The sequence below is a fragment of the Cyprinodon tularosa genome, unplaced genomic scaffold (assembly GCF_016077235.1).
Source record: "Cyprinodon tularosa strain WSP-4 unplaced genomic scaffold, ASM1607723v1 ctg693, whole genome shotgun sequence".
Classification (NCBI taxonomy): Eukaryota; Metazoa; Chordata; class Actinopteri; order Cyprinodontiformes; family Cyprinodontidae; genus Cyprinodon; species Cyprinodon tularosa.
The window spans coordinates 116023-140460 of NW_024039444.1; the positions used below are offsets into that span (position 1 = coordinate 116023).

Here is a 24438-nt window from a genome sequence, read left to right on the forward strand (position 1 = left end):
ATAAGTGAGAAGCCTTATTAGACACGTAGGAAGCCTCACTACAGGTGCTGGTCATAAAATTAGAATATCATGAAAAAGTAGATTGATTTCAGTAATTCCATTTAAAAAGTGAAACTTGTATATTATATTCATACATTACATACAAACTCATATATTTCAGATGTTTATTTTGTTTAATTTTGATGATTACAAATGACAACAAATGAAAATCTCAAATTCATCATATCAGAAAATTAGAATATTGTGAAAAGGTTCAAAATTGATGGCCCCTGGTGCCACACTCTAATCAGCTAATTAACTCAAACCACCTGCAAAAGCCTTTAAATGGTCTTTCAGTCTAGTTCTATAGGCTACACAATCATGGGGAAGACTGCTGACTTGACAGTTGTCCAAAAGACGACCATCGACACCTTGCACAAGGAGGGCAAGACACAAAAGGTCATCGCTAAAGAGGCTGGCTGTTCACAGAGCTCAGTGTCCAAGCACATTAATAGAGAGGCGAAGGGAAGGAAAAGATGTGGTCGAAAAAAGTGTACAAGCAAGAGAGATAACCGCACCCTGGAGAGGATTGTGAAATAAAACCCCTTCAAAAATGTGGGGGAGATTCACAAAGAGTGGACTGCAGCTGGAGTGAGTGCTTCAAGAACCACCACACACAGACGTATGAAAGACATGGGTTTCTGCTGTCGCATTCCTTGTGTCAAGCCACTCTTGAACCACAGACAGCGTCAGAAGCGTCTTGCCTGGGCTAAAGAGAAACAGGACTGGACTGCTGGTGAGTGGTCCAAAGTCATGTTCTCTGATGAAAGTAAATTTTGCATTTCCTTTGGAAATCAAGGTCCCAGAGTCTGGAGGAAAAGAAGAGAGGCACTTCATCCACGTTGCTTGAAGTCCAGTGTAAAGTTTCCACAGTCAGTGATGGTTTGGGGTGCCATGTCATCTGCTGGTGTTGGTCCATTGTGTTTTCTGAGGTCCAGGGTCAACGCAGCCACATACCAGGAAGTTTTAGAGCACTTCATGCTTCCTGCAGCTGACCAACTTTTTGGAGATGCAGATTTCATTTTCCAACAGGACTTGGCACCTGCACACAGTGCCAAAGCTACCAGTACCTGGTTGAAGGACCATGGTATCCCTGTTCTTAATTGGCCAGCAAACTCTCCTGACCTTAACCCCATAGAAAATCTATGGGGTATTGTGAAGAAGAAGATGCAATACACCAGACCCAACAATTCAGAAGAGCTAAAAGCCACTATTAGAGCAACCTGGGCTATCATAACACCTGAGCAGTGCCACAGACTGATCGACTCCATGCCACGCCGCATTGCTGCAGTAATACAGGCCAAAGGAGGCCCAACTAAATACTGAGTGCTGTACATGCTCATACTTTTCATGTTCATACTTTTCAGTTGGCCAACATTTCTATAAATCCTTTGTTTTTATTGGTCTTCAGTAATATTCTAATTTTCTGATATGATGAATTTGAGATTTTCATTTGTTGTCATTTGTAATCATCAAAATTAAACAAAATAAACATCTGAAATATATGAGTTTGTATGTAATGTATGAATATAATATACAAGTTTCACTTTTTAAATGGAATTACTGAAATCAATCTACTTTTTCATGATATTCTAATTTTATGACCAGCACCTGTAGACCAGTGAAACGCCTCTTTAGACCAGTGGGAAGCCTCTTTAGACCAGTAGGAAGCCTCCTTAGACTGGTGGGAAGCCTCATTAGACCAGTGGGAAGCCTCATTAGACCAATGGGAAGCCTCATCAGACCAGTTGAGCCTCATCAGACCAGTGGGGAGCCCTAATTAGACCAATGGGAAGCCTCATCAGACCAGTTGACTCTCATTAGACCAGTGGGAAGCCTCATTAGACCAGTGGGAAGCCTCATTAGACCAGTGGAGCCTCATTAGACCAGTGGGAAGCCTCATTAGACCAGTGGGAAGCCTCATTAGACCAGTGGAGCCTCATTAGGCCAGTGGGAAGCCTCATCAGACCAGTTGAGCCTCATCAGACCAGTGGGGAGCCCTAATTAGATCAATGGGAAGCCTCATCAGACCAGTTGACTCTCATTAGACCAGTGGGAAGCCTCATTAGACCAGTGGGAAGCCTCATTAGACCAGTGGAGCCTCATTAGACCAGTGGGAAGCCTCATTAGACCAGTGGGAAGCCTCATTAGACCAGTGGAGCCTCATTAGGCCAGTGGGAAGCCTCATTAGACCAGTGGAGCCTCATTAGACCAATGGGAAGCCTCATTAGACCAGTGGGAAGCCTCATTAGACCAGTGGGAAGCCTCATTAGACCAGTGGGAAGCCTCATTAGACCAGTTGGAAGCCTCATTAGACCAGTGGGATGTCTCATTAGACCAGTGGGAAGCTTCATTAGACCAGTGGGAAGCCTAATTAGACCAGTTGGAAGCCTCACTAGACCAGTGGGAAGCCTCACTAGACCAGTGGGAAGCCCCATTAGACCAGTGGGATGTCTCATTAGACCAGTGGGATGTCTCATTAGACCAGTGGGAAGCCTCACTAGACCAGTGGGAAGCCTCATTAGACCAGTTGGAAGCGTCATTAGACCAGTGGGATGTCTCATTAGACCAGTGGGATGTCTCATTAGACCAGTGGGATGTCTCATTAGACCAGTGGGATGTCTCATTAGACCAGTGGGAAGCCTCACTAGACCAGTGGGAAGCCTCATTAGACCAGTGGGAAGCCCCATTAGACCAGTGGGATGTCTCATTAGACCAGTGGGATGTCTCATTAGACCAGTGGGATGTCTCATTAGACCAGTGGGATGTCTCATTAGACCAGTGGGAAGCCTCATTAGACCAGTTGGAAGCCTCATTAGACCAGTGGGAAGCCTCATTAGACCAGTGGGAAGCCTCACTAGACCAGTGGGAAGCCTCATTAGACCAGTGGGAAGCCTCATTAGACCAGTTGGAAGCCTCACTAGACCAGTGGGAAGCCTCACTAGACCAGTGGGAAGCCTCATTAGACCAGTGGGAAGCCTCATTAGACCAGTTGGAAGCCTCATTAGACCAGTGGGAAGCCTCATTAGACCAGTGGGAAGCCTCATTAGACCAGTGGGAAGCCTCACTAGACCAGTGGGAAGCCCCATTAGACCAGTGGGAAGCCCCATTAGACCAGTGGGAAGCCTCTTTAGACCAGTGGGAAGCCTCATTAGACCAGTGGGAAGCCTCTTTAGACCAGTGGGAAGCCTCTTTAGACCAGTGGGAAGCCTCTTTAGACCAGTGAGATGTCTCATTAGACCAGTGGGAAGCCTCATTAGACCAGTGGGAAGCCTCACTAGACCAGTGGGAAGCCCCATTAGACCAGTGGGAAGCCCCATTAGACCAGTGGGAAGCCTCTTTAGACCAGTGGGAAGCCCCATTAGACCAGTGGGAAGCCTCTTTAGACCAGTGGGAAGCCTCATTAGACCAGTGGGAAGCCTCTTTAGACCAGTGGGAAGCCTCATTAGACCAGTGGGAAGCCTCTTTAGACCAGTGGGAAGCCTCTTTAGACCAGTGGGAAGCCTCTTTAGACCAGTGGGAAGCCTCATTAGACCAGTGGGAAGCCTCATTAGACCAGTGGGAAGCCTCACTAGACCAGTGGGAAGCCCCATTAGACCAGTGGGAAGCCCCATTAGACCAGTGGGAAGCCTCTTTAGACCAGTGGGAAGCCCCATTAGACCAGTGGGAAGCCTCTTTAGACCAGTGGGAAGCCTCATTAGACCAGTGGGAAGCCTCATTAGACCAGTTGGAAGCCTCATTAGACCAGTGGGAAGCCTCATTAGACCAGTGGGAAGCCTCACTAGACCAGTGGGAAGCCTCATTAGACCAGTGGGAAGCCTCATTAGACCAGTGGGAAGCCTCACTAGACCAGTGGGAAGCCCCATTAGACCAGTGGGAAGCCCCATTAGACCAGTGGGAAGCCTCTTTAGACCAGTGGGAAGCCTCATTAGACCAGTGGGAAGCCTCTTTAGACCAGTGAGATGTCTCATTAGACCAGTGGAGCTGAGCTGCATGGTCTGCAGAGGTCAGCAACTCCAGACCTCCACTTTTCCACTGGTCTTCAGAGCCTTTCTGTGGTGTTTCACACACTAAGCATTGGCTCCTGGTTCCTTGTCAGAAGAACCAGATTCTAGCTGCGCTGTTTGAAATCATGGATCCTTCTTCTCATCCATCTGTCTGTCTTTATGTCTGCCAAGTCCCACCTCATGTCATCTCTCCATCAGGGCACCCTCCTCACCAAACCTCGTTGCAAGCCGTTTCCAGACGCCGCCCCAGTGTGTGACTGTGCGGTATGTTCCTGCTCTTCTTCAGGGGTGTCTCACTTCAATCAGGCTTCACCCCTGATTGCCAATCTGCTTGCTGCATCAGTCTTCATCTTTCTCTCCAAATCTCTCCTTCTTTCTTGTCCAAATATTGGATCAGAATCCTTAGTTTGTTGTTCTGCTCCACCTGTGTCAGCGACAAAACGTCATCCTAGATTAGCTCCAACCACCTCCTGACTTCATAGCCTAGAAGTGAATCTAGTGGCCATCTTGTTGCCCTCCAGGTGTGAGGCAGACCTTTCTGTGATTTCCCTTCCTTTTCCACTCTCAGCAGGCTGGTTGGTTTTGCTGTTGTGGGTGTTTCAGCTCATTGTCTGTGCATCCTTTCCGCCTCTTTGCTGTAAACAGTCCTACTGACTTCCAATTTGTTGGAGAAGTTGGACCAGTGACCGGGGCCAAATTCCGCCTATAATCTGTGTCGTTTGGCTTACGTCGTCCTTCTGCTGCTTTTCTGCTCCTTGATGTGATGAAATGTTTGAATATAGCTTTTATATGGAGTCTCCTCTAATCAAAAAGGAACCTGACCCGATGAGATCAAGCCTGTAACTAATCAGTCAGTCGGCAGGAGGAAGAATCAGATTGATGAATATTATCAGGAGTCTGAGTGGACATGTTCAGGCTCTCTACCATAATCCTCAGATTAGGTGGTCTAAAAATCTGGGATTGAATGTCTGAGGCAGGTGGAAGGTATGTAAGCCTGCCTAAGCTTCCTGTTTTTCTTCCGTTTCCACCATCTTTCTTTGAACCTTTTGCTTTGTTCCTCAGTAGTTCTATCTTCTCTCCATCGTGATCATTCGTGATCTCTCCTCCGCTGATAGGAACATGGACTGCAGCTCTTCAGCTAGCTTTTAGAAGGTATCCAGACCAGGCCATGGGCTGTGAAAGGTTAACATGAACCCAGCACCCCTCTGTCCTAAAGGAAACAGGAATCATCATTTCAGACATGATCTAACTTTGTTCTGATCTTCTACGTATTTGATTTGTGGTGAAAGATGAAAGAAGATACAAAAACCTACAATGCAGCGATAGAGGTGATTCCTTCCCGCTATCATCGCAGCCTCAACCCCTTTACAAGGGAACAGAAGACCTCGCCTGTTCAGCCAGGCCAACAATTCCCTTTAACGACCCCCTTTCAGAGACATAGACAGGTATGGGGCATTGCAGTCTAACAAAGAAGCCAAATGACCCCCATTCCAAAGGGGGGGACCCGTTCATCCGTTTCTATTTGCATGTTTTCTAAACAAAAACAGGGCTTTGTTGGGCTGCTATCCGGAAGAAGAAGAAGAGGTCCATTGTTTGCAGATGCGCAGTGCTTGAGGTTCTGGTAAATCTGCTTGTAGCTCTTCTTCAACAGCAGGATTTACCCACAACACCCTCCGGACTGCCAACTGAATTTCAAACATGTTTGATTTTCCACATCTGACGAGTTCTCCTCTGTCTCATCATTTGCTGTCTTGCAAACTTCGGACGGGCCTGGACATGTTCTGTGGTACCAGCGAAGACACGCCTGGCCAATCAGGATGCGGCAGGATGTAAGGATGTAAGATGAGATCTAATAGATGGAGGGAGATCATCAATGGTCTTGTAGGTCTTCCATTTTATTCCAGTCCTTTTCTTCCCACCAACCTGCTTCGTGTTGAAGGTTCTCTCTTCCAAGCTTGGTGCAGGTCTAAAGTTTCCCTCCTGATGTCCTTCAGCAGCTCTTTGGTCTTGGCCATGGTTTAGTTTAGACTTAGATAATGAGTTCCAATGATACAGGTCATGAGTCAACAGACATCTGAATGCTTTGGTAGTGACCAAATACTAATTTTCCACCATAATTTACTAATTAAAAAGAACCCTATAATGTGATTTCCTGGATTTTTTTGTGTCTCATCATTAAAGTGTGCTGGTGAAGATTCCTAGTCATCTAGGTCATAGTCATTCCAAAAAACAACCACTGGACTTTCAAGTTTGAAGACGTTTCTCTTCCCATCCTGGAAGCTTTCTCAATTCAAAATGTCTGGATTAGCGTTGAGTTCCAGGTTTATAGAGTAGCCCAACAAAAGCTTTGTGATGGCTTAAAAAACATGCAAATTGAAGCTGGAAAATAGGTCCACATCATAGGAATGGGGAGTCATTGAGGTTGCATTTGGCCTGCAAAACAGGCAAGATGTCTTTGTCCCCTGCATGGCAATGAGAAGGAATCAATTCTATTAGTGCAGTCAGGAATGCTCTGATCTTTATATTGGAGAAACCAAACAACCTCTCCACAGACGCATGGCCCAACACAGGAGAGCGCCCTCCTCTGGACAAGACTCTGCGCTACATCTACACCTGATGGACAAAGGACATTCTTTGGAGGACCAGAATGTTCGCATTTTGGACAAAGAAGACAGGTGGTTTGAGAGGGACGTGAAGGAAGCCATCTATGCTAAGAAAACCCAACCTTAAACAGAGGGGGGGTGGACTCAGATTTCAGCTTTCTAAAACTTACAATGCACCTGGAGTTGATCCCTTCCCGCTCTCATACTCCTCGTGGCCATGCAGGGGACCAGAACATCTTACCTGTTTAGCCAGGCCAACACTGACCGTAATGACTCTCCTTTTACAGAGGCATGGGCCAGTATCGGGTTTTGCAGGCCTAAAACAACCTCAAAGACTCCGCACTCCTGAGGGGTGGATCTTTTATTGGTGCAATTTGCACGTTTTCTAAGCTACTTTGTTGGGCTGCTCTATAAGCCTGAATCTCAACGCTAATCCGGACATTTTGAATTGAGAAAGCTTTCTGGATAAAGAAGTGAAACATCTTCAAACTTGGTAAACAAAGTCCAGTGGTCTGTTTTTTTTAAACTCATCATTGAATTGAACATATAATGAAATTATAGAACTCTCATCTTTCTAAAAAGGAGAACTTGGACAATTAGTGGCTGACTGGATACCTAACTGTACCCCCGTACTGGCTTCCTGTTGGGAGAGCCGTCAGACGGCCCCAGGGTCAGTCCAGGCTGAGGAGCGGGTACCACGTCTCTACCAGATGTCCCTTCCACAAACGTACTCGGACCAAAGCTAACAGGTCCATGGACATCTTAGCGCCTCCTCCAACTAATGTCTGATTCTGATGGAAAAGTTTTCCTTCTTCTTCTCTGGAGTCTTCTTTCCAGCAGCCCATGATTGCTGGGAGGAATTCTGAGCTGTAGAAACTCTGGCAGGTTTTATCTATGCATCTAAGGTTAGCAGAAGGTTAGAGTAGGCAAAGGGAACAAAGCTTGATGAAGGCCTGCTATGTCTCTGGAGCAGAGGCTCCTCATCCTGCAGGAGATGAGTACGCCTCTCTGTGATCGCTGCACCTGACAGCCTGTGTTCACCCTTCTGTTGCAGCTGTCCATGCTCTTCACTGAGGAGTGCGATAAGGTTCGGGACCTGATGCACGTCCACTCCTTCAGCTACGACTTCCACCTGCGGGTCGCTCACCAGTACTTGGTCGGGTGCCACATGACGCTTCGACAGGGCTACCAGCTCACAGACTTCCTGGATGACTTCATCTGCCATTACCCGGATATTCCCAAGTTTGGCCGCAATCACGTCTTTCAAGGTGATACTGGTGACCTGTTGGTCAACAGATGGTGGTAGAGAGCAGGAACTATGGTCTGTCAGGAAAGACCACTGTGATGATGATCATGATGATGATGATGATGATGATGATGAACCAGAGTAGGCCAACAGTTTGTGATGTTTCTGTAAAGGAAGCTTCTCGGTCTCCACGGCGATGATAACAGCCCACCAGCTCTACAACTACATCATCGACCACGCCAGCACGTACAACATGAAGCCTCTCCGCATGTCCAAGGCCGCAGCCGCTGCTGACAGCAGAAAGGGGATGGCAGACCTGCATGAGTACGCGCTGGTAGCTCTGTGGAACAGGTCAGGACCCGTCCTGCTGCTCACCACGCCGTCCCGCTCCGTCTGTTGGACCTCAGATAACCGTCTCTGTTTTTCCTCTAGTTCTGGCTCCTACAAAGACCTGGAGGGCCTCCACCACCACGACGACTTTGACGTGTCTCTGGTGGTCTGCCATAATGCTGCTCCTTTCGAGAATCAGTCTGATGGGGAGAGGCATTTGCTGAGGTAACGAGAAGGAACTATCCGACCAGATAAGCTGTGGTTGGTAACATGTTTATCAGACAGCAGCGAGTTTAAGGTTAATCCAACCATCCAGATCCGGCATCCACGTTGTCTGTGTGTCCACACAGCAGTGACATTTTAAAGCCTGGGTGGTCTGTTAGAGAGGGGGTAGTCTCTTAGAACATGGGTGGTCCTTTAACAAGTGGGTGGTCCCTTAGAGCGTGGGTGGTCTCCTAGAGCGTCGGTGGTCTCTTAGAACATGGGTGGCCCCTTAATAAGTGCGTGGTCCCTTAGAGAGTGGGTGGTCTCCTAGAGCGTGGGTGGTCTCTTAGAGAGGGGGTAGTCTCTTAGAACATGGGTGGTCCCTTAATAAGTGGGTGGTCTCTTAGAGCGTGGGTGGTGTCTCAGAATGTGGGTGGTCTCCCTGCTCATCCGGAGCCAGAACTACCTGTGTAAACCAGTCTTAGCTCAACGTTGGGTTCTCATAGGTAGGTTTATTGTCTCTGCTCGCCCTGCTGATTCATCACCACCTCCACCACGGTACAGTTTTCTCACTAAGTGGTCACAGTGTTTTGCTTGGACAGTCTGTGGGTGACGTAGGTTCCTCTTCATCAGTTACACCTTCCTCCTCAGGCTGCGGTTCTACGTCATCATGACCAGTCAGAGGGAGCTGTTCCCCCATCTCACCGCAGACATGCGCCGCTTCAAGAAGCTGCCCCAGATCTACCGGGATCCCAACGAGCAGGGCGGTCGCCCCCCCCGAGAACGAGCAGAGAGCAGCAGCTCAAATGGAGAAGGCCAAGACCTCTGGGAGGAGAGGACCTCTGAAGGTTCTGCTATCTCGGCTCCCAGCGACGGCAACGAGTTTTATCCTCTGACAGGAGGACGGCCGGGGACCCAGGGGCTGCTTTACGGCTCCCCTCTGTTCCCTCTGCTCAATAACGAGGTGGCTTCAGCCCGCAAACAGATCCAGGCCAGCGTGGAGCAGGCCATGGGTCACTGCCGCCGAGACAACCTGTGGAGGAGGCTGTTCCATGGAGACCATGTGGCCCTGGACAAGCTGAAGCTGGCCAGGCTGTCCTTCACAGAGCTGGAGGAGCTGCTGCAGGCGGTTCAGAGTCACTCAGTGGGGGACATCGACCCCCAGCTGGTAAGATTACCACACCTGGATGAAACTCCTCCAATGTAAACCTCAGGGCCTCAGCTCCATATGAAATAAATGGGTCTGATCAGTTAATTCTTCGCTGACAGAGACTGTCCTGGTTTGTCGTGTTAAAGGAAAATTCTGGTCAGCGAGGAATAATCAGTGGATCATTATTTATACCTAAAATAATACATTTGCGGTGATTTGATGAATTTAGTGTTAATCAGTTAAAAAAAAATACAATTATTTTCGTCACTATCACTGAGTCTGGGAGCGGCCATTTCTGCCCAAATATAGTAGCCCCTCCCTCCTGCCATCTTCCAGCAGTGACGTCACGGTGCGGTAAGCCTAGCGCCATTCTCCCCGCTTTCCAAGCTAAATCAATGGGAACTACTAGACACATCTGCAATCAACAACAATTATTGAAGATTTCCAGAGGACTTCACCATTGAAATTCACCAGAGCTATAGTGAAACTGACAATGCCCACGTGCATGGCAGCTGGATGCTGGAATACATCGGGTAAAAGGGAAAAAAAGAGTTATTCCACCTTTCTGATTCCTGATCCTCCACGGACGGGTTGGTCGTTGGATCGCCAACTTGAAGAGGGAGGGTTTGCCATCGAACTTCTGGCCAGAGAAAAAACCCGTAATATGTAGCCAACATTTGGAAGAAGAATGTTTTCAAGATGACTTGGATAATAGCGCGTTGTGACAAACACCAGATACAGCACTGGGACTTGATCAACAGCCGATACCGCACCGTGACGTCACTAACCAGTAGGTGGCAGTAGTGTTCTTTGACAAACATGGATGCCTCCAGTAAAGCACATTCACATGAAAATTACTCTGGATTAAAAACACTGATCATTTATTGAACAGGATGGAATCATTTCAGATTTAAAGAACTCCTTTAAAGGGGTCATAGAATGCAGAGTTTCCATTGTCACAGATGAATAACGATAGTTCAATGGGTGAAAAAGCTTCAACATCTCCTTTCTCTGCAAATCTCACAATTCTAAACTTTCACCATAAAACAGGTGAATCCAAACGAAGCACTGAGGTGACGTAAACTGTGGGATGTTGCCTTATTTGGTTCTGGTCTGGACTTTTGGGGGGGTGGATGGGGGTGACCTGGCCACTCTCCGTCTGAGGAGGGGTGGCTCCTCCGGCTGAGGAGCTGGGGGCCGGTAAGGTAGACAAGGGGAAGCAGGTGTCCAGGCTACCGTCACCGGGTCGGGTTTGGTCGCTCCGTCCCCCGCTGGCTCCCTGCCCCCATCCACTGGGTTTCCAAGACCAGCCCCTGAGCTGACGGCTCAGTTCTGCTGCACTGTAGTCGACCAAAATCCCGGATGATTTTGAATTTCCCCCTGGACATTTTTTTTATGTCCGGGAAAAAGAGGCCGTCTGGTCCCCCTACCATACCAGTGAGTGAGTGCACTCAGTGAGTGAGTGCTTGTTGCTATGATGCCTCTTTGCTCAGCAGCTTGGCTCCTGGTAAACCAACCAATCAGAGCACAGCTCATCTAAATATTTATGATCAAACCATAAAAGGAAGAAAAAGCTGTGGTATCATTCTAGGGCTTTTAACCAGACTGCATTAGGGCTCATAGAACAGCTAATATGCAATTTTCAGCCCAACCAATGTTACACACCCTATTAGAGACCTGAAGGACCAGATACCCGATAGAATCATTCTATCACCCTATTAGAGACCTGAAGGACCAGATACCCTATAGAATCATTCTATCACCCTATTAGAGACCTGAAGGACCAGATACCCTATAGAATCATTCTATCACCCTATTAGAGACCTGAAGGACCAGATACCCTATAGCAGTGGTTCCCAAAGTGTGGGGCCCGCCCCCTAGGGGGGGGCGCAATGCCATTGCAGGGGGGGCGCGGGAAGCGGTATGAGTGAAGAAAAAAAAAAAAAAAAAAAAAAAAAACAGCGCTTGCTTGACTGAGCATAATGGACAGTTGTGACACTGCAACCCAGATTTGAGAAGATCTACAGCAAAAAGCAGGCTCACTACAGCCACTGAAAAGATGGGAGGATTAAAGTACGAAGAAAAAACCTCTTAGGGAGCTGTTAAATGTTTTCACTCCATTTTGCACAGAGGCTTTTTTAATGTATAGATTATAGCAAAGTTAAATATTGTTACAAATAAAAAAAAAGACATATGTTTAAAATAACACAGACAACAAAGAATCCTCTTCTAATCTACAGTATAGAACTATGAAAAAAATACAGTTACACAAAAGTGTTCCACTGTAAAGATGGTGTAGTTTGTTTTGTTGCAACCTGAAGTGTGAAATAAACTTCAGTGGAGTTTGAAAACAAAATATGTGTATAGATTTATTATATCTGTTTTTTTTTTTTTTTTTTTTTTTTTTTTTTGGGGTCGGGGGGTTATGGGGGGGGCGTGGACATTTTATTGTAATCCAAAGGGGGGCCCAGAAGAAAATCTTTGGGAACCACTGCCCTATAGAATCATTCTATCACCCTATTAGAGACCTGAAGGACCAGATACCCTATAGAATCATTCTATCACCCTATTAGAGACCTGAAGGACCAGATACCCTATAGAATCATTCTATCACCCTATTAGAGACCTGAAGGACCAGATACCCTATAGAATCATTCTATCACCCTATTAGAGACCTGAAGGACCAGATACCCTATAGAATCATTCTATCACCCTATTAGAGACCTGAAGGACCAGATGCCCTATAGAATCATTCTATCACCCTATTAGAGACCTGAAGGACCAGATACCCTATAGAATCATTCTATCACCCTATTGGAGACCTGAAGGACCAGATATCCGATAGAATCATTCTATCACCCTATTGGAGACCTGAAGGACCAGATACCCTATAGAATCATTCTATCACCCTATTAGAGACCTGAAGGACCAGATACCCTATAGAATCATTCTATCACCCTATTAGAGACCTGAAGGACCAGATACCCTATAGAATCATTCTATCGCCCTATTAGAGACCTGAAGGACCAGATACCCTATAGAATCATTCTATCGCCCTATTAGAGACCTGAAGGACCAGATACCCTATAGAATCATTCTATCACCCTATTAGAGACCTGAAGGACCAGATACCCTATAGAATCATTCTATCACCCTATTAGAGACCTGAAGGACCAGATACCCTATAGAATCATTCTATCACCCTATTAGAGACCTGAAGGACCAGATACCCTATAGAATCATTCTATCACCCTATTAGAGACCTGAAGGACCAGATACCCTATAGAATCATTCTATCACCCTATTAGAGACCTGAAGGACCAGATACCCTATAGAATCATTCTATCACCCTATTAGAGACCTGAAGGACCAGATACCCTATAGAATCATTCTATCACCCTATTAGAGACCTGAAGGACCAGATACCCTATAGAATCATTCTATCACCCTATTAGAGACCTGAAGGACCAGATACCCTATAGAATCATTCTATCACCCTATTAGAGACCTGAAGGACCAGATACCCTATAGAATCATTCTATCACCCTATTAGAGACCTGAAGGACCAGATACCCTATAGAATCATTCTATCACCCTATTAGAGACCTGAAGGACCAGATACCCTATAGAATCATTCTATCACCCTATTAGAGACCTGAAGGACCAGATACCCTATAGAATCATTCTATCACCCTATTAGAGACCTGAAGGACCAGATACCCTATAGAATCATTCTATCACCCTATTAGAGACCTGAAGGACCAGCTACCCTATAGAATCATTCTATCACCCTATTAGAGACCTAAAGGACCAGATACCCGATAGAATCATTCTATCACCCTATTAGAGACCTGAAGGACCAGATACCCTATAGAATCATTCTATCACCCTATTAGAGACCTGAAGGACCAGATACCCTATAGAATCATTCTATCACCCTATTAGAGACCTGAAGGACCAGATACCCTATAGAATCATTCTATCACCCTATTAGAGACCTGAAGGACCAGCTACCCTATAGAATCATTCTATCACCCTATTAGAGACCTGAAGGACCAGCTACCCTATAGAATCATTCTATCACCCTATTAGAGACCTGAAGGACCAGATACCCTATAGAATCATTCTATCACCCTATTAGAGACCTGAAGGACCAGATACCCTATAGAATCATTCTATCACCCTATTAGAGACCTGAAGGACCAGCTACCCTATAGAATCATTCTATCACCCTATTAGAGACCTGAAGGACCAGATACCCTATAGAATCATTCTATCACCCTATTAGAGACCTGAAGGACCAGATACCCTATAGAATCATTCTATCACCCTATTAGAGACCTGAAGGACCAGATACCCTATAGAATCATTCTATCACCCTATTAGAGACCTGAAGGACCAGATACCCTATAGAATCATTCTATCACCCTATTAGAGACCTGAAGGACCAGATACCCTATAGAATCATTTATCACCCCTTTAAAGATTTGCTGTCTCACCTTTAACCTCTGGAGGGGAGTGGCGGCCTAGTGGTTACGGCATAGAACTTAGACTGCCACAGTGGGTCCCTGAGCAAGACCCTTAACCCCACGCTGCTCCTCAAAGGGATGGGTTAAATGCAGAGTTCCGCTCTGTATTTGTGACAGGGGAAGGACAATAAAAAGCTGAGAAAAACCCCAAACCTTTAAAGACCTGCCATGTTTAACGCTCTGCTCTGACTGTCTGAGGCTCCATGTTTTTACGCAGATTAAAGGCCGTTTTCTCATTGCAGGATTATTTCCTCAACATGAGTCCAGCGTGGTACCAGAGCCTGATCAAAGTCCTGTTGACCCGATTCCCTCAGAGCTGCAGACACTTTGATGATAACGGCGTCCAGTATCTGGTGAGTTTTTGCTAAATGGTGGTGCTGGTTCCTCTGATGACATCAGGGTGGAAGCAGTTAGGCTGGTTGATCTTCAGGCTAATCTAGATCATGTCTGGAATCTTTTCAAAGGCGGTTCTGAACCAGAAGTTCACAGACTGCTTTGTGTTGGTCTTCCTGGACATCCAAGCAGGAAAAACTGTAAGTAGATCCAGTAATCGGACCTTTCCACCAATTCTCTGCTTCTCATGGCTTGTTTTCTTCCCCTAAGAGCCTGAAGGTTGTTTTCCGAGAGCCGCTGCCGTCTCAGCCTCAGGCCAGCAACAGTCCTCCTCCTCAGCTGGTGTCCATGTACCACCACCTGGAGTCCGTCATCAACACGGCCTGCTACAACCTGTGGACTGGACTGCTGTAGAGCTGAGCCCAGCCGTGCCGCTCAGGTTCACCCATGACTGATTGACCAGGGGGTGCTTGGAGTGAGCTGAGGTGTTCCAGGTTTGATGGTCCGACTTCCAACTCTGCTGGTTCTGTTCTGAAGGAAACCGGCTCTACATGACGATGTGGTGTTAGGAGGTCTGCAGGAGCCAACGGCAGCTCCAGGTTATGGACTTCCTGTTTGCCGCTCATCCCGATGGCTGGAACCATGAAGGGACGGCTTGTTTCTGAGGAGGCTCACAGTCCGCCTGAGTCTGAGAATGGATCAGAACCAGGTCTGTCCTGAGAACAGGCTCTGGGCAAAATGCTGCACTAATGGAATCCCTGTGTAAATAAGCTAAACTTTCTACCTAATTCTGATGAACTGAATGCATCAGGAGGCTGAATAAAGTGGGTCTGAAGTGTGCAGAAACCTTTGGTCTCTTCCTGTTTCTGCTCCAGAGAAAAGGTGGTTTAATGTGATGCTGTTATAGAAATGAACTCCAAACCTTCAGGTGAATATTGCTTCCCATTAAATGCTAGAAAATATGTGAAATTATAAACAGGCTCAAGGTCCTGGAAAGTTTTTAAAACTGACAGAAAAAGACAGCCACCCTTGAAAGCCTTGAATGTTTTGGGGGGCGGTGTGATTCTCGTGGTCCTGTCCTGGTTATGGTTTCCTGTGTGTCGTTAGCATGTTTTCAGAGACACTGTGGCTCCCTAGTAGTTTGTTCTTCCTTGGATTTTCAAAAAAGTTGAAATCAATCCACTGGACTTTGTTTCCATGTTTGAAGACGTTTCTCTTCCATCCAGGAAGATTTTTCAATCCAAAATGTCAGAAATAGCGTTTAGTTCCAGGTTTTATCCAGCTGCCCAACAAAGCCTGGTTTTAGTTTAGAAAACATGCAAATAGAAACGGATGAACGGGTCCCCCCCTTTGGAATAGGGGTCGATTGGCTTCTTTGTTAGCCTGCAATGCCCCATACCTGTCTAAGGAAGAATACCGTTCTTCCTTAGACATAAATATGGGCTTTATTTTAATAACCATGGCAACACTGGAAAAACAATCTAGAAATAAGTAAAAATTTCTTACATTTTGTGTAATTATCCTTAATGCGAGTAGCTAAATGAGAAAGTTTGCCACTGTGATGAGTATTTTTACTCTTAAAATAAGATAATTAGATAAAATGCACTTGAAACAAGACAATGCAATTGTTTTTTCTTATTTTAAGTGTAAATTTTCTTCTTCCATTGGCAAAATGTCTCTTTTACCTTCTTAATCCAAGAACAAATGCACTTATTTTAAGAAAAAATGACTTATCTAGATTTTTTCCAGTGACTGCCTCCTGCCGAGGAGAAACTTCCAGTTCAGATTTTTTGCAGTTTGACGTTTTTACAGCGTTTTGTTTCGACAGAATGGACAGCGGAGGATTAAAACAATCGATCGAAGGTTTTCGCCTTCCGGCTGCAGCAGAAAGGTGTTCTGGTCAGCGAGGTGACAACTCTCCATCAAATGCTGCCTTATCAATGACGACATGAAAGCCGATACCTACTGCCTCCACCTGCTCATCTAGGAGGAGAGAATCTATGACTGGATGCAATCAGCTCCCTTTTCCCCTGATAGAAAATCTTTGACCAATCTGACTGATCTGATTGGTTCGTCTCTGCAAACTTCCTCAATCAGCCAGATAGAAATGAACAGAATCGTTGACTTTATTATCTGCAGGATGACCCGCATCAAACTTGTTCAGGAAATCTATAAATGATCTCTGACTATTGGTGAAGAAGAGCATAAAAACCACGTTTACTGAGCTGTTGTGTAGGAGTCAGGGGTAACACATCTAGTTCATCACTCACTATGCAGGCTGCAGTGAATCAGGCTCCTCATGGTGGGAAAAATACTTTTATTCATTTTAATTTAGAATCTAATTTAGGATAATAAAAGGAGAGGAGGTGGACATTTTGAGGAGCGACTAACAGGCGTTCAGATATTTATTTGCAGCTGCATCATACAAATAAATAGTAAAAAAAAAATCTTACATTGTGATTTCTGGATTTTATTTTAGATTATGACAGTAGAAATGCACCTATGGTGACAATTTCAGACCCCATCCTCACCGTTTATTGAGTTTCATTCATTCAGGTCTCAGAGCTGCGAGGCGTCTCAGAGAGAGGAATGGTTTTTCCTATTAGGGATAAAAATGACGGCTCTCAGAACAAGCTGGACTGTTTCTTAGGAGTTAATTCATAACATTTACCTCGGTTCATTTAACTGGACTGTATAGTTGAATACCTTCGTTCCAACGACAATTTGGCGTTGCCGGCAGGATCTCCCCGTCTGATTTTCCTGGGAGCCGTTATGACGGAAGTATCTGATCAACCTGGGATTAGTTCCTGGCCTGAACCCTAACAGATGGAGGACTTCATGGTTCCAGGGGTCAGCAGGAGATTAACGACTGATGTTTTTGAGACGATGGGAAACTTCAGTCGGCATGGCTCAAATAGTTTAGATCTTAAATGAATATAGATGTAATAGTTTCTACTGGGGACAGATTTGTTTTTTTTCCACTTGAGAACAAAAGACCCTCTGCAGGAGTAATACGTGGAGAGCTGTCATTAAGAACTACGAGGAAGCTTCGTAAATATAGCCAGATATTTGATTTAGCTGAGACGTCAGTAATCTAGAGATTCATCCAGGTTGGCTCCAGCATACAGGGGTGCATATGGATTATGGGCAAATTAGCGGTAGATGAGGATAAATGGGAAATTGCAGTTCCAACGGATTTGAACAAGAGGCAAAGATCCAGGAAATCCCCTCAGCACCAGAAACGGGTTCAAATTAGCTTAAAGGCAGACTTTAAACACTATACTAAGTGATAACAATGAATTTTAATATCTATGGTGCTTTAGAGAAAGAAAAACCCCAAACTCTTATAGGAAATGAATAACTGATGGCTAAAAACTCAAATCGTTAAAGTAGAGCATAAAATAAGGTGAAATTAAACGATTTAAAATTTGTGAAAAGACTGAAGGAAGTGTGTTTTGAAATCAGATGACTTTAAGTGACAGACGAAGGATTAAATGGAGCAACAAGACATCTCACTACTGAAAAGGCTTCTTCTCTATATGGTGAAGATGAACAAATTTCTCTTTATGTATCTGAAAAATCTGAAAACTCTTCCTTCCATCAAACATTGTTTTTTTTCCCTTCTTTTTCTGTCTAACATGTTCTCCATTCGGGTTTCAGACCCCCCCCCCCAGACAAAGCACTGCTGCTTCATCAAGCATGGTTTCCTAAAGGGGAAGACAACAGAAGAACTGTTCTTCTCTCAGCTCCTTTGATTCATGCGTGGAAGCAGAACCAGGGGGGAGGATCCAACAATATTTACTGGGTCATCATTTTATCTCATTTTATGGGGAAATCCTTTCTCTTCATCTGGAAGGCGATGCGGTCCCCATGGTTACTGGGCCCAGTATCGTTTGATCCAGCCCAGACTCTTCTCTGTGGACTCTGCAGGGAACAGAAGCGGTTATCAGTCGACGCCAATCAACAGATCAGGATTCCAGGTGAGACGCACCTGACGGCCTGTATTCACAGCCCAGGTAGCCTCGGTAGCCCAGCTTCTCCAGCGTCCTGAACAGGTAGCCGAAGCTCAGCTCCCCGTCGCTGTCGGGTTCATTCCTGCCGGGGACCTGAGCGATCTGAACGTGACCTGAAGGACAGAACGTCTGTTAGAGCGCCACCTGCTGCACATCACCGTCCTGAATGGGAGCAAAGTGGCTTCCTGCAGCTGCTTTCACATCGTCCTGAACAGCAGAGCCTCAGTGGACCAGAACCTGCTCCACGTCTGCACTCCTTCCCGTAGACATTATAAACACAGACGCCTCATTGGACGCTGGCCCACGTGCCTAGAGGGCGGCCATCTTGGATCAGACCATAGGAGGCGCCTTAGATTGGATTTTAATCACATGAAAGAGTCAGAGATAATATTACAATAATTACAGAAAGACCAAAACTAATTCTAAAATTAACTTTCAGTTAGATTACACAGATTTATTTGGATTAAAAACTAAACTGAACTTAAACTGGATGAGATATATGCAAAGTTATATATTTGCAAATAAATATTAATATGATAAACACAAAGTTTTATATAAAAACATGTTTTACAAATATATGTTTATATGATGTATTTTTAAGGATTGCTCTTTGATAATAAATATGATCTATAGAGGAAAGTTAGTTGTGATTTACAAAAGAGAGTAAAGTTATTTGTTTTTCTTTTTATTAACTTAATGTTAATTCTTATTCATTTTTTCTCACTGTCAGGACTTTTGTTATCAAATCTTAGTGAATGGTAAATTCATGTGTCTAACGGCTTTTTGTCTTCATAAACTGATTAAAAAAACAGATGTTCATAGATGCATTAATAATGAATAAAAAAAACATAGTTTGAAAAAGTTTTAGCCCAGGGTCTTTCTGCATGAAGTCTGCATGTTCTCTATGAGCATGGTGGGTTCTCTCCGGGTACTCCAGCTTCCTCCCACAGTCCAAAAACATGACTGATAGGTTCATTGGCTTCTCTAAATCCTCTTTAGGTGAGGTTAGTTGATTTTATTTTATGTACACATGTTGATTTTATGTACACATGTTGATTTTATGTATACACATGCATTTTTTTATCCTGTGCGGGCATTGCTTTTATTTTATTTTATTTTATTACTTTTATTTATTTTAGTTATTTTATCTTTTTGTGCAGCACTTTGGAAACCTTGTGTTTATTTAAACCGTGCTATATAAATAAAGTGGATTGGATTGGATTGGAGTGTGAATGGTTGTTAGTCCTGCTTGTCTCTGTGTTTCCCTGGGATGGACTGGAGACCTGTCCAAGATGGACCCCGCCTCTCGCCCACTGGTAACTGGAGCGTGTAACAAAAGTAATTTCCCTCTGGGATTATTAAAGTATTTCTGATTCTGACAGATGGAGATAGGCACCAGCACCTCTCCCTACCCCAGCGTGAAGGAAAATGGATGGATGAATTTCAATCGCGGACGTAGAATTTGACTCCAAGGTTATTTAGAAAGATGTGAATGTTCATATGGACGTTGGCAATGAAAGTAAAAAAAGAACTAAATGCTGCCTTTGAAACATTTGATTTAACCCAGCGTGTGTCTAAGGTCAGTAATCACAAAAGAAACACACCAGACATCCTCAAACTCATGGATATTTCTGACATTTTGAGTTAAAGAAGCTTCCTGGATGGGAAGAGAAATGTCTTCAAACTTGAGAACAAAATCCAGAGAATTGATTTTTAACTACTTTGGAAAATCTTCTCATGTTTTAGCAGCAAAGCATCTCTGACATGTTGGAGCCATATGAACCACCTCAGCCCTTCAGGTCCTCACTGAGGCGTCTCCTGGTGGTCTCTAGGGTGGTCTATTGGGCAGTTTATTCAGACTTTTTTATTTAATCTTATCAATTAACTCCAGCTGTTGACCTCCAGCACAGTTAGACCGGTTTAAAGCGTGTGGATCATATGGGCTCCTGAATGGAGGGACCTCGGAGCGGTTCTGGCGTCCTACTCACCAATGATGGGGAAATACTTGTGAATGTTCTGGGTCAGGTTTCCATCCATGATCTGCCAGTGATAAAGGTCCTGAAACAGTGGAGGAGACAGTGAGACCCTTAGAACCTGCTGAGGCGGAGCCTCTCTGCGGCAGCACCGACCATCTGGAGCTGGATGTTGGGCTTATCAACCTTCTCCAGGATCGCTGCAGCTGGAAGACAGGAGAAAAGTTTTCAGCAAACGTTACGCTGCTACAGCAGAGAGGACTTTAAATTATACCAACTCTGCTGCAGCTCATTACTAATCTCTGCTAAACCAATCACAGCGGGAGGCGGGGCCATAATGCAGCAGGACTTTTCTGTTAGCGTAGCATTAATCTGTTTCATCGAGTCCATTCTAACCTATTTTAACATCTGGCTGCTGGAAGACGCGTCTTTATTTCCCTCACAGTCCAGTTATCTGATTGGTTCTAAACTGTTTACATTGAGCCTACGGGTCCCGCCTTTTTAGGCCGCGCTCCACCCTCCCTCAGGCTGGAGGCGGTCTGGCTGTTAACTACCTCTACACGTTCCCTTTTCAAACTGGGCGTAATACTGGAGATGAAGGCAGAGTGGCGGCAGCCTTCAGCAGCCTCACCTTGATGAGGCGAGTCCAGGAAGTAGCGGGGGTCGGTTATCCTGCTGTTGATTGGCTCAATCAGCCCAGTGATTCCTTCCTGTTGGACCCATTCCCATTAGTCAGGAGGAAAACCTGCCTACAATTTTACATTTTAAATAACTGTAAGAAATGGGAAATATTTTATTATTCCTTTGGGATAAAAAGGTTAATTTAATTCTTTAATGCATACATGGTGAGAAATATCTATATTTCTTACATTCACAGAAATGTGGCAGTTTTGGTTTTCCATACCTGCTCCAGACGCCTCAGTCATTCTGGGGTCAAATTCAACACACCTGTAATCAATCCCAGCTGGTCTGGTCTTACTTAGAATAAATAACCAGCTGCTGGCAGAAGCTGCTGAGGTTTTTCCATCATTACAGCTCTGGAGAAAATTAATGTTCTGCATTTTCCTGCAGCGAAGGGAAGCTTTATGTATTTTACTTTCAGGAGTTTAGATCCTGAATCTGAGCAGACTTTTCCTTTAAGTGACAGAAAACTGTTCAACACTGAGGATTTCCTGTTAACGGCTCTATAATCATTTTATTTCTCTTTAGGCTGAATAAAGGAAATATATTTTTTTATTTGTGCAAACATGGTTGTGCAGATTGATGTGGAGCTGCACCACAAAGCAAACATTGCTGCTGGACGGAGATCTCTGTGAAAAGAAAAGCAGAATGTTGGCGTGGAACCTTCTGGACTGTATGACATCACTTACCTTGGAGAGGATCTCTGCTGCATAGCGTAGATTCTGAACAAACACCTCCTCCATTTCCCTGGAGACGGCTGACCTGGAAGCGCCGGCGGGGATCCTTCCTGCCATCAGGTGGATCCTGCCCCGCCCACAGAGACACGCCTTTATTTCTACACTCATTAGGATGTTCCTTTGTTCAAATCAATCTTCCAATAAATGATCGTTCCTGACAGACAGACTGTGACCTCACTGTGCTGTCATCAAAACACCACCAGCAGAACCTCAGCTGTTCTTCACATCTTCCACACTAACCACTACAGGAACACACCTGGTCTAGTTAAAGCCCGGCTCAGGATGTAGAAAGAGTGGAACCTTTAATGGTTCATCAGGCTCCTCTCCTGTGGAACCAACTAACAGTTTTAGTCCGTGAGGCAGACACCCTGTCTACTTTTAAGGCAAGGCTTAAAACTTTCCTTTTTGATAAAGCTTCTAGTTAGAGTGGCTCAGGTTATCCTGAGCTATCTCTATAGTTCTGCTGCTATAGGCTTAGACTGCTGGAGGACATAGGGACCCCTTTTTCATCATTCTGCACTTTCCTTCATCATCATCATCATCATCATCAGCTCCCTGACCTCTTGCAGTCCAGGGCTCTGGCATACTTCACAGACAGGTCCAGACCGTGTCTGAAGTCCTGCTCCCTCCCAGGAACCGCCCCCAGACCCAGATCTCCTGCCTGCAGGTCTCCTGTAACACAGCCAGCTTTATTAGGATGAAGACCGTGAACAGGAGCAGAGAGGAGCAGGCCGGAGCTCTACCTGCTGGGGTGTTGAGGAGGACCACCTCCACTCCTGCAGCCTCCTTGGCCTCCTGCAGCTCCGCCAGGTCGGAGTCGTAGAGCCAGGCCGCCTCCACAGCCTGAAAGCCCGCAGAAGCAGCCGCGGAGATCCGGCTGCTGAAGTCCGGAAGCTCCGTAAACAGCCACGAAATGTTAGCGCAGAACTTCAGCGCAGCCATGTTTGTCCGGGCCAACGACCCAGCGGTCAGACCGCCGCTCAGTACGTCAACCACGCCGCCATGTTGGGAGAGGCACGAAGCTTCTCCTCTTCTCCTGCTCTCTAATGGGAGCTTTCAAACAGATCATAAATGTTTAGCGCCACCTACTGTAGAAGAGTGGGACTCTGTTCTGCAGCTGTTTTATTTTCCAGATGATTCACTTTTAGAACAAAAAACTGAAGAAAAAAAGGTCTGTTTTTTTTTTCTTTTGAATGAACAATAATATTCAGTTTCTGCCTGTTTTTCCATTTTTTTTTTAACCACAGTGTTTCCTCCCACTCACATACAACAGGTTCAGGGGCGGATTTAGGAAATGTGGGGCCCCTGGCAAAGACAGGCAGGGGCCCCTCTGAATGGAGAAGACATCAAACAGCCCCATTCTCCAGATAGAGAAATGTTAATAGAATAGACATCCATTATCTGTTCTACAGGTGCTGGTCATAAAATTAGAATATCATGAAAAAGTTGATTGATTTCAGTAATTCCATTTAAAAAGTGAAACTTGTATATTATATTCATACATTACATACAAACTCATATATTTCAGATGTTTATTTTGTTTAATTTTGATGATTACAAATGACAACAAATGAAAATCTCAAATTCATCATATCAGAAAATTAGAATATTGTGAAAAGGTTCAAAATTGATGGCCCCTGGTGCCACACTCTAATCAGCTAATTAACTCAAACCACCTGCAAAAGCCTTTAAATGGTCTTTCAGTCTAGTTCTATAGGCTACACAATCATGGGGAAGACTGCTGACTTGACAGTTGTCCAAAAGACGACCATCGACACCTTGCACAAGGAGGGCAAGACACAAAAGGTCATCGCTAAAGAGGCTGGCTGTTCACAGAGCTCAGTGTCCAAGCACATTAATAGAGAGGCGAAGGGAAGGAAAAGATGTGGTCGAAAAAAGTGTACAAGCAAGAGAGATAACCGCACCCTGGAGAGGATTGTGAAACAAAACCCATTCAAAAATGTGGGGGAGATTCACAAAGAGTGGACTGCAGCTGGAGTGAGTGCTTCAAGAACCACCACACACAGACGTATGAAAGACATGGGTTTCTGCTGTCGCATTCCTTGTGTCAAGCCACTCTTGAACCACAGACAGCGTCAGAAGCGTCTTGCCTGGGCTAAAGAGAAACAGGACTGGACTGCTGGTGAGTGGTCCAAAGTCATGTTCTCTGATGAAAGTAAATTTTGCATTTCCTTTGGAAATCAAGGTCCCAGAGTCTGGAGGAAAAGAAGAGAGGCACTTCATCCACGTTGCTTGAAGTCCAGTGTAAAGTTTCCACAGTCAGTGATGGTTTGGGGTGCCATGTCATCTGCTGGTGTTGGTCCATTGTGTTTTCTGAGGTCCAGGGTCAACGCAGCCACATACCAGGAAGTTTTAGAGCACTTCATGCTTCCTGCAGCTGACCAACTTTTTGGAGATGCAGATTTCATTTTCCAACAGGACTTGGCACCTGCACACAGTGCCAAAGCTACCAGTACCTGGTTGAAGGACCATGGTATCCCTGTTCTTAATTGGCCAGCAAACTCTCCTGACCTTAACCCCATAGAAAATCTATGGGGTATTGTGAAGAAGAAGATGCAATACACCAGACCCA

The 24438-nt window shown here is 45.2% G+C and overlaps 2 protein-coding genes across 2 annotated transcripts in view; one reads left to right on the plus strand and one right to left on the minus strand.

Moving 5' to 3' along the window:
• The window catches only part of szt2 (SZT2 subunit of KICSTOR complex), a 125455-nt gene extending 110004 nt beyond the window's left edge, over positions 1–15451 (plus strand). The window contains exons 67-74 of the mRNA XM_038268121.1: positions 4245–4310; positions 7704–7917; positions 8069–8246; positions 8328–8450; positions 9081–9597; positions 14351–14461; positions 14573–14641; positions 14712–15451. Of these exons, the coding sequence (XP_038124049.1) occupies positions 4245–4310; positions 7704–7917; positions 8069–8246; positions 8328–8450; positions 9081–9597; positions 14351–14461; positions 14573–14641; positions 14712–14855 (1422 nt within the window). The 3' untranslated portion in view covers positions 14856–15451. The remainder of the gene's footprint in view (positions 1–4244; positions 4311–7703; positions 7918–8068; positions 8247–8327; positions 8451–9080; positions 9598–14350; positions 14462–14572; positions 14642–14711) is intronic.
• Positions 15452–18223: 2772 nt separating this feature from the next.
• On the minus strand, positions 18224–22874 carry hyi (hydroxypyruvate isomerase). The gene is made up of 8 exons (XM_038268123.1): positions 22589–22874; positions 22406–22517; positions 21798–21912; positions 21059–21137; positions 20584–20633; positions 20443–20512; positions 18433–18567; positions 18224–18365 (listed from the first exon to the last, which is right to left on the minus strand). Exons 1-8 carry the CDS (start codon positions 22785–22787, stop codon positions 18316–18318), a joined length of 810 nt encoding a protein of 269 aa, XP_038124051.1. The 5' UTR covers positions 22788–22874; the 3' UTR covers positions 18224–18315.
• Positions 22875–24438: the final 1564 nt, after the last annotated feature.

Excerpts from the sequence above, each read along its gene's own strand:
- hyi (XM_038268123.1), bottom strand. The coding sequence starts at position 22,787 with ATGGCTGCGCTGAAGTTCTGCGCTAACATTTCGTGGCTGTTTACGGAG. Across the intron at positions 22,518-22,588 it reads CCTCCTCAACACCCCAGCAG|GAGACCTGCAGGCAGGAGAT; the intron begins GTAGAGCTCCGG and ends GCTGTGTTACAG. Across the intron at positions 21,138-21,797 it reads CAGCAGAGATCCTCTCCAAG|GAAGGAATCACTGGGCTGAT; the intron begins GTAAGTGATGTC and ends TGGGTCCAACAG.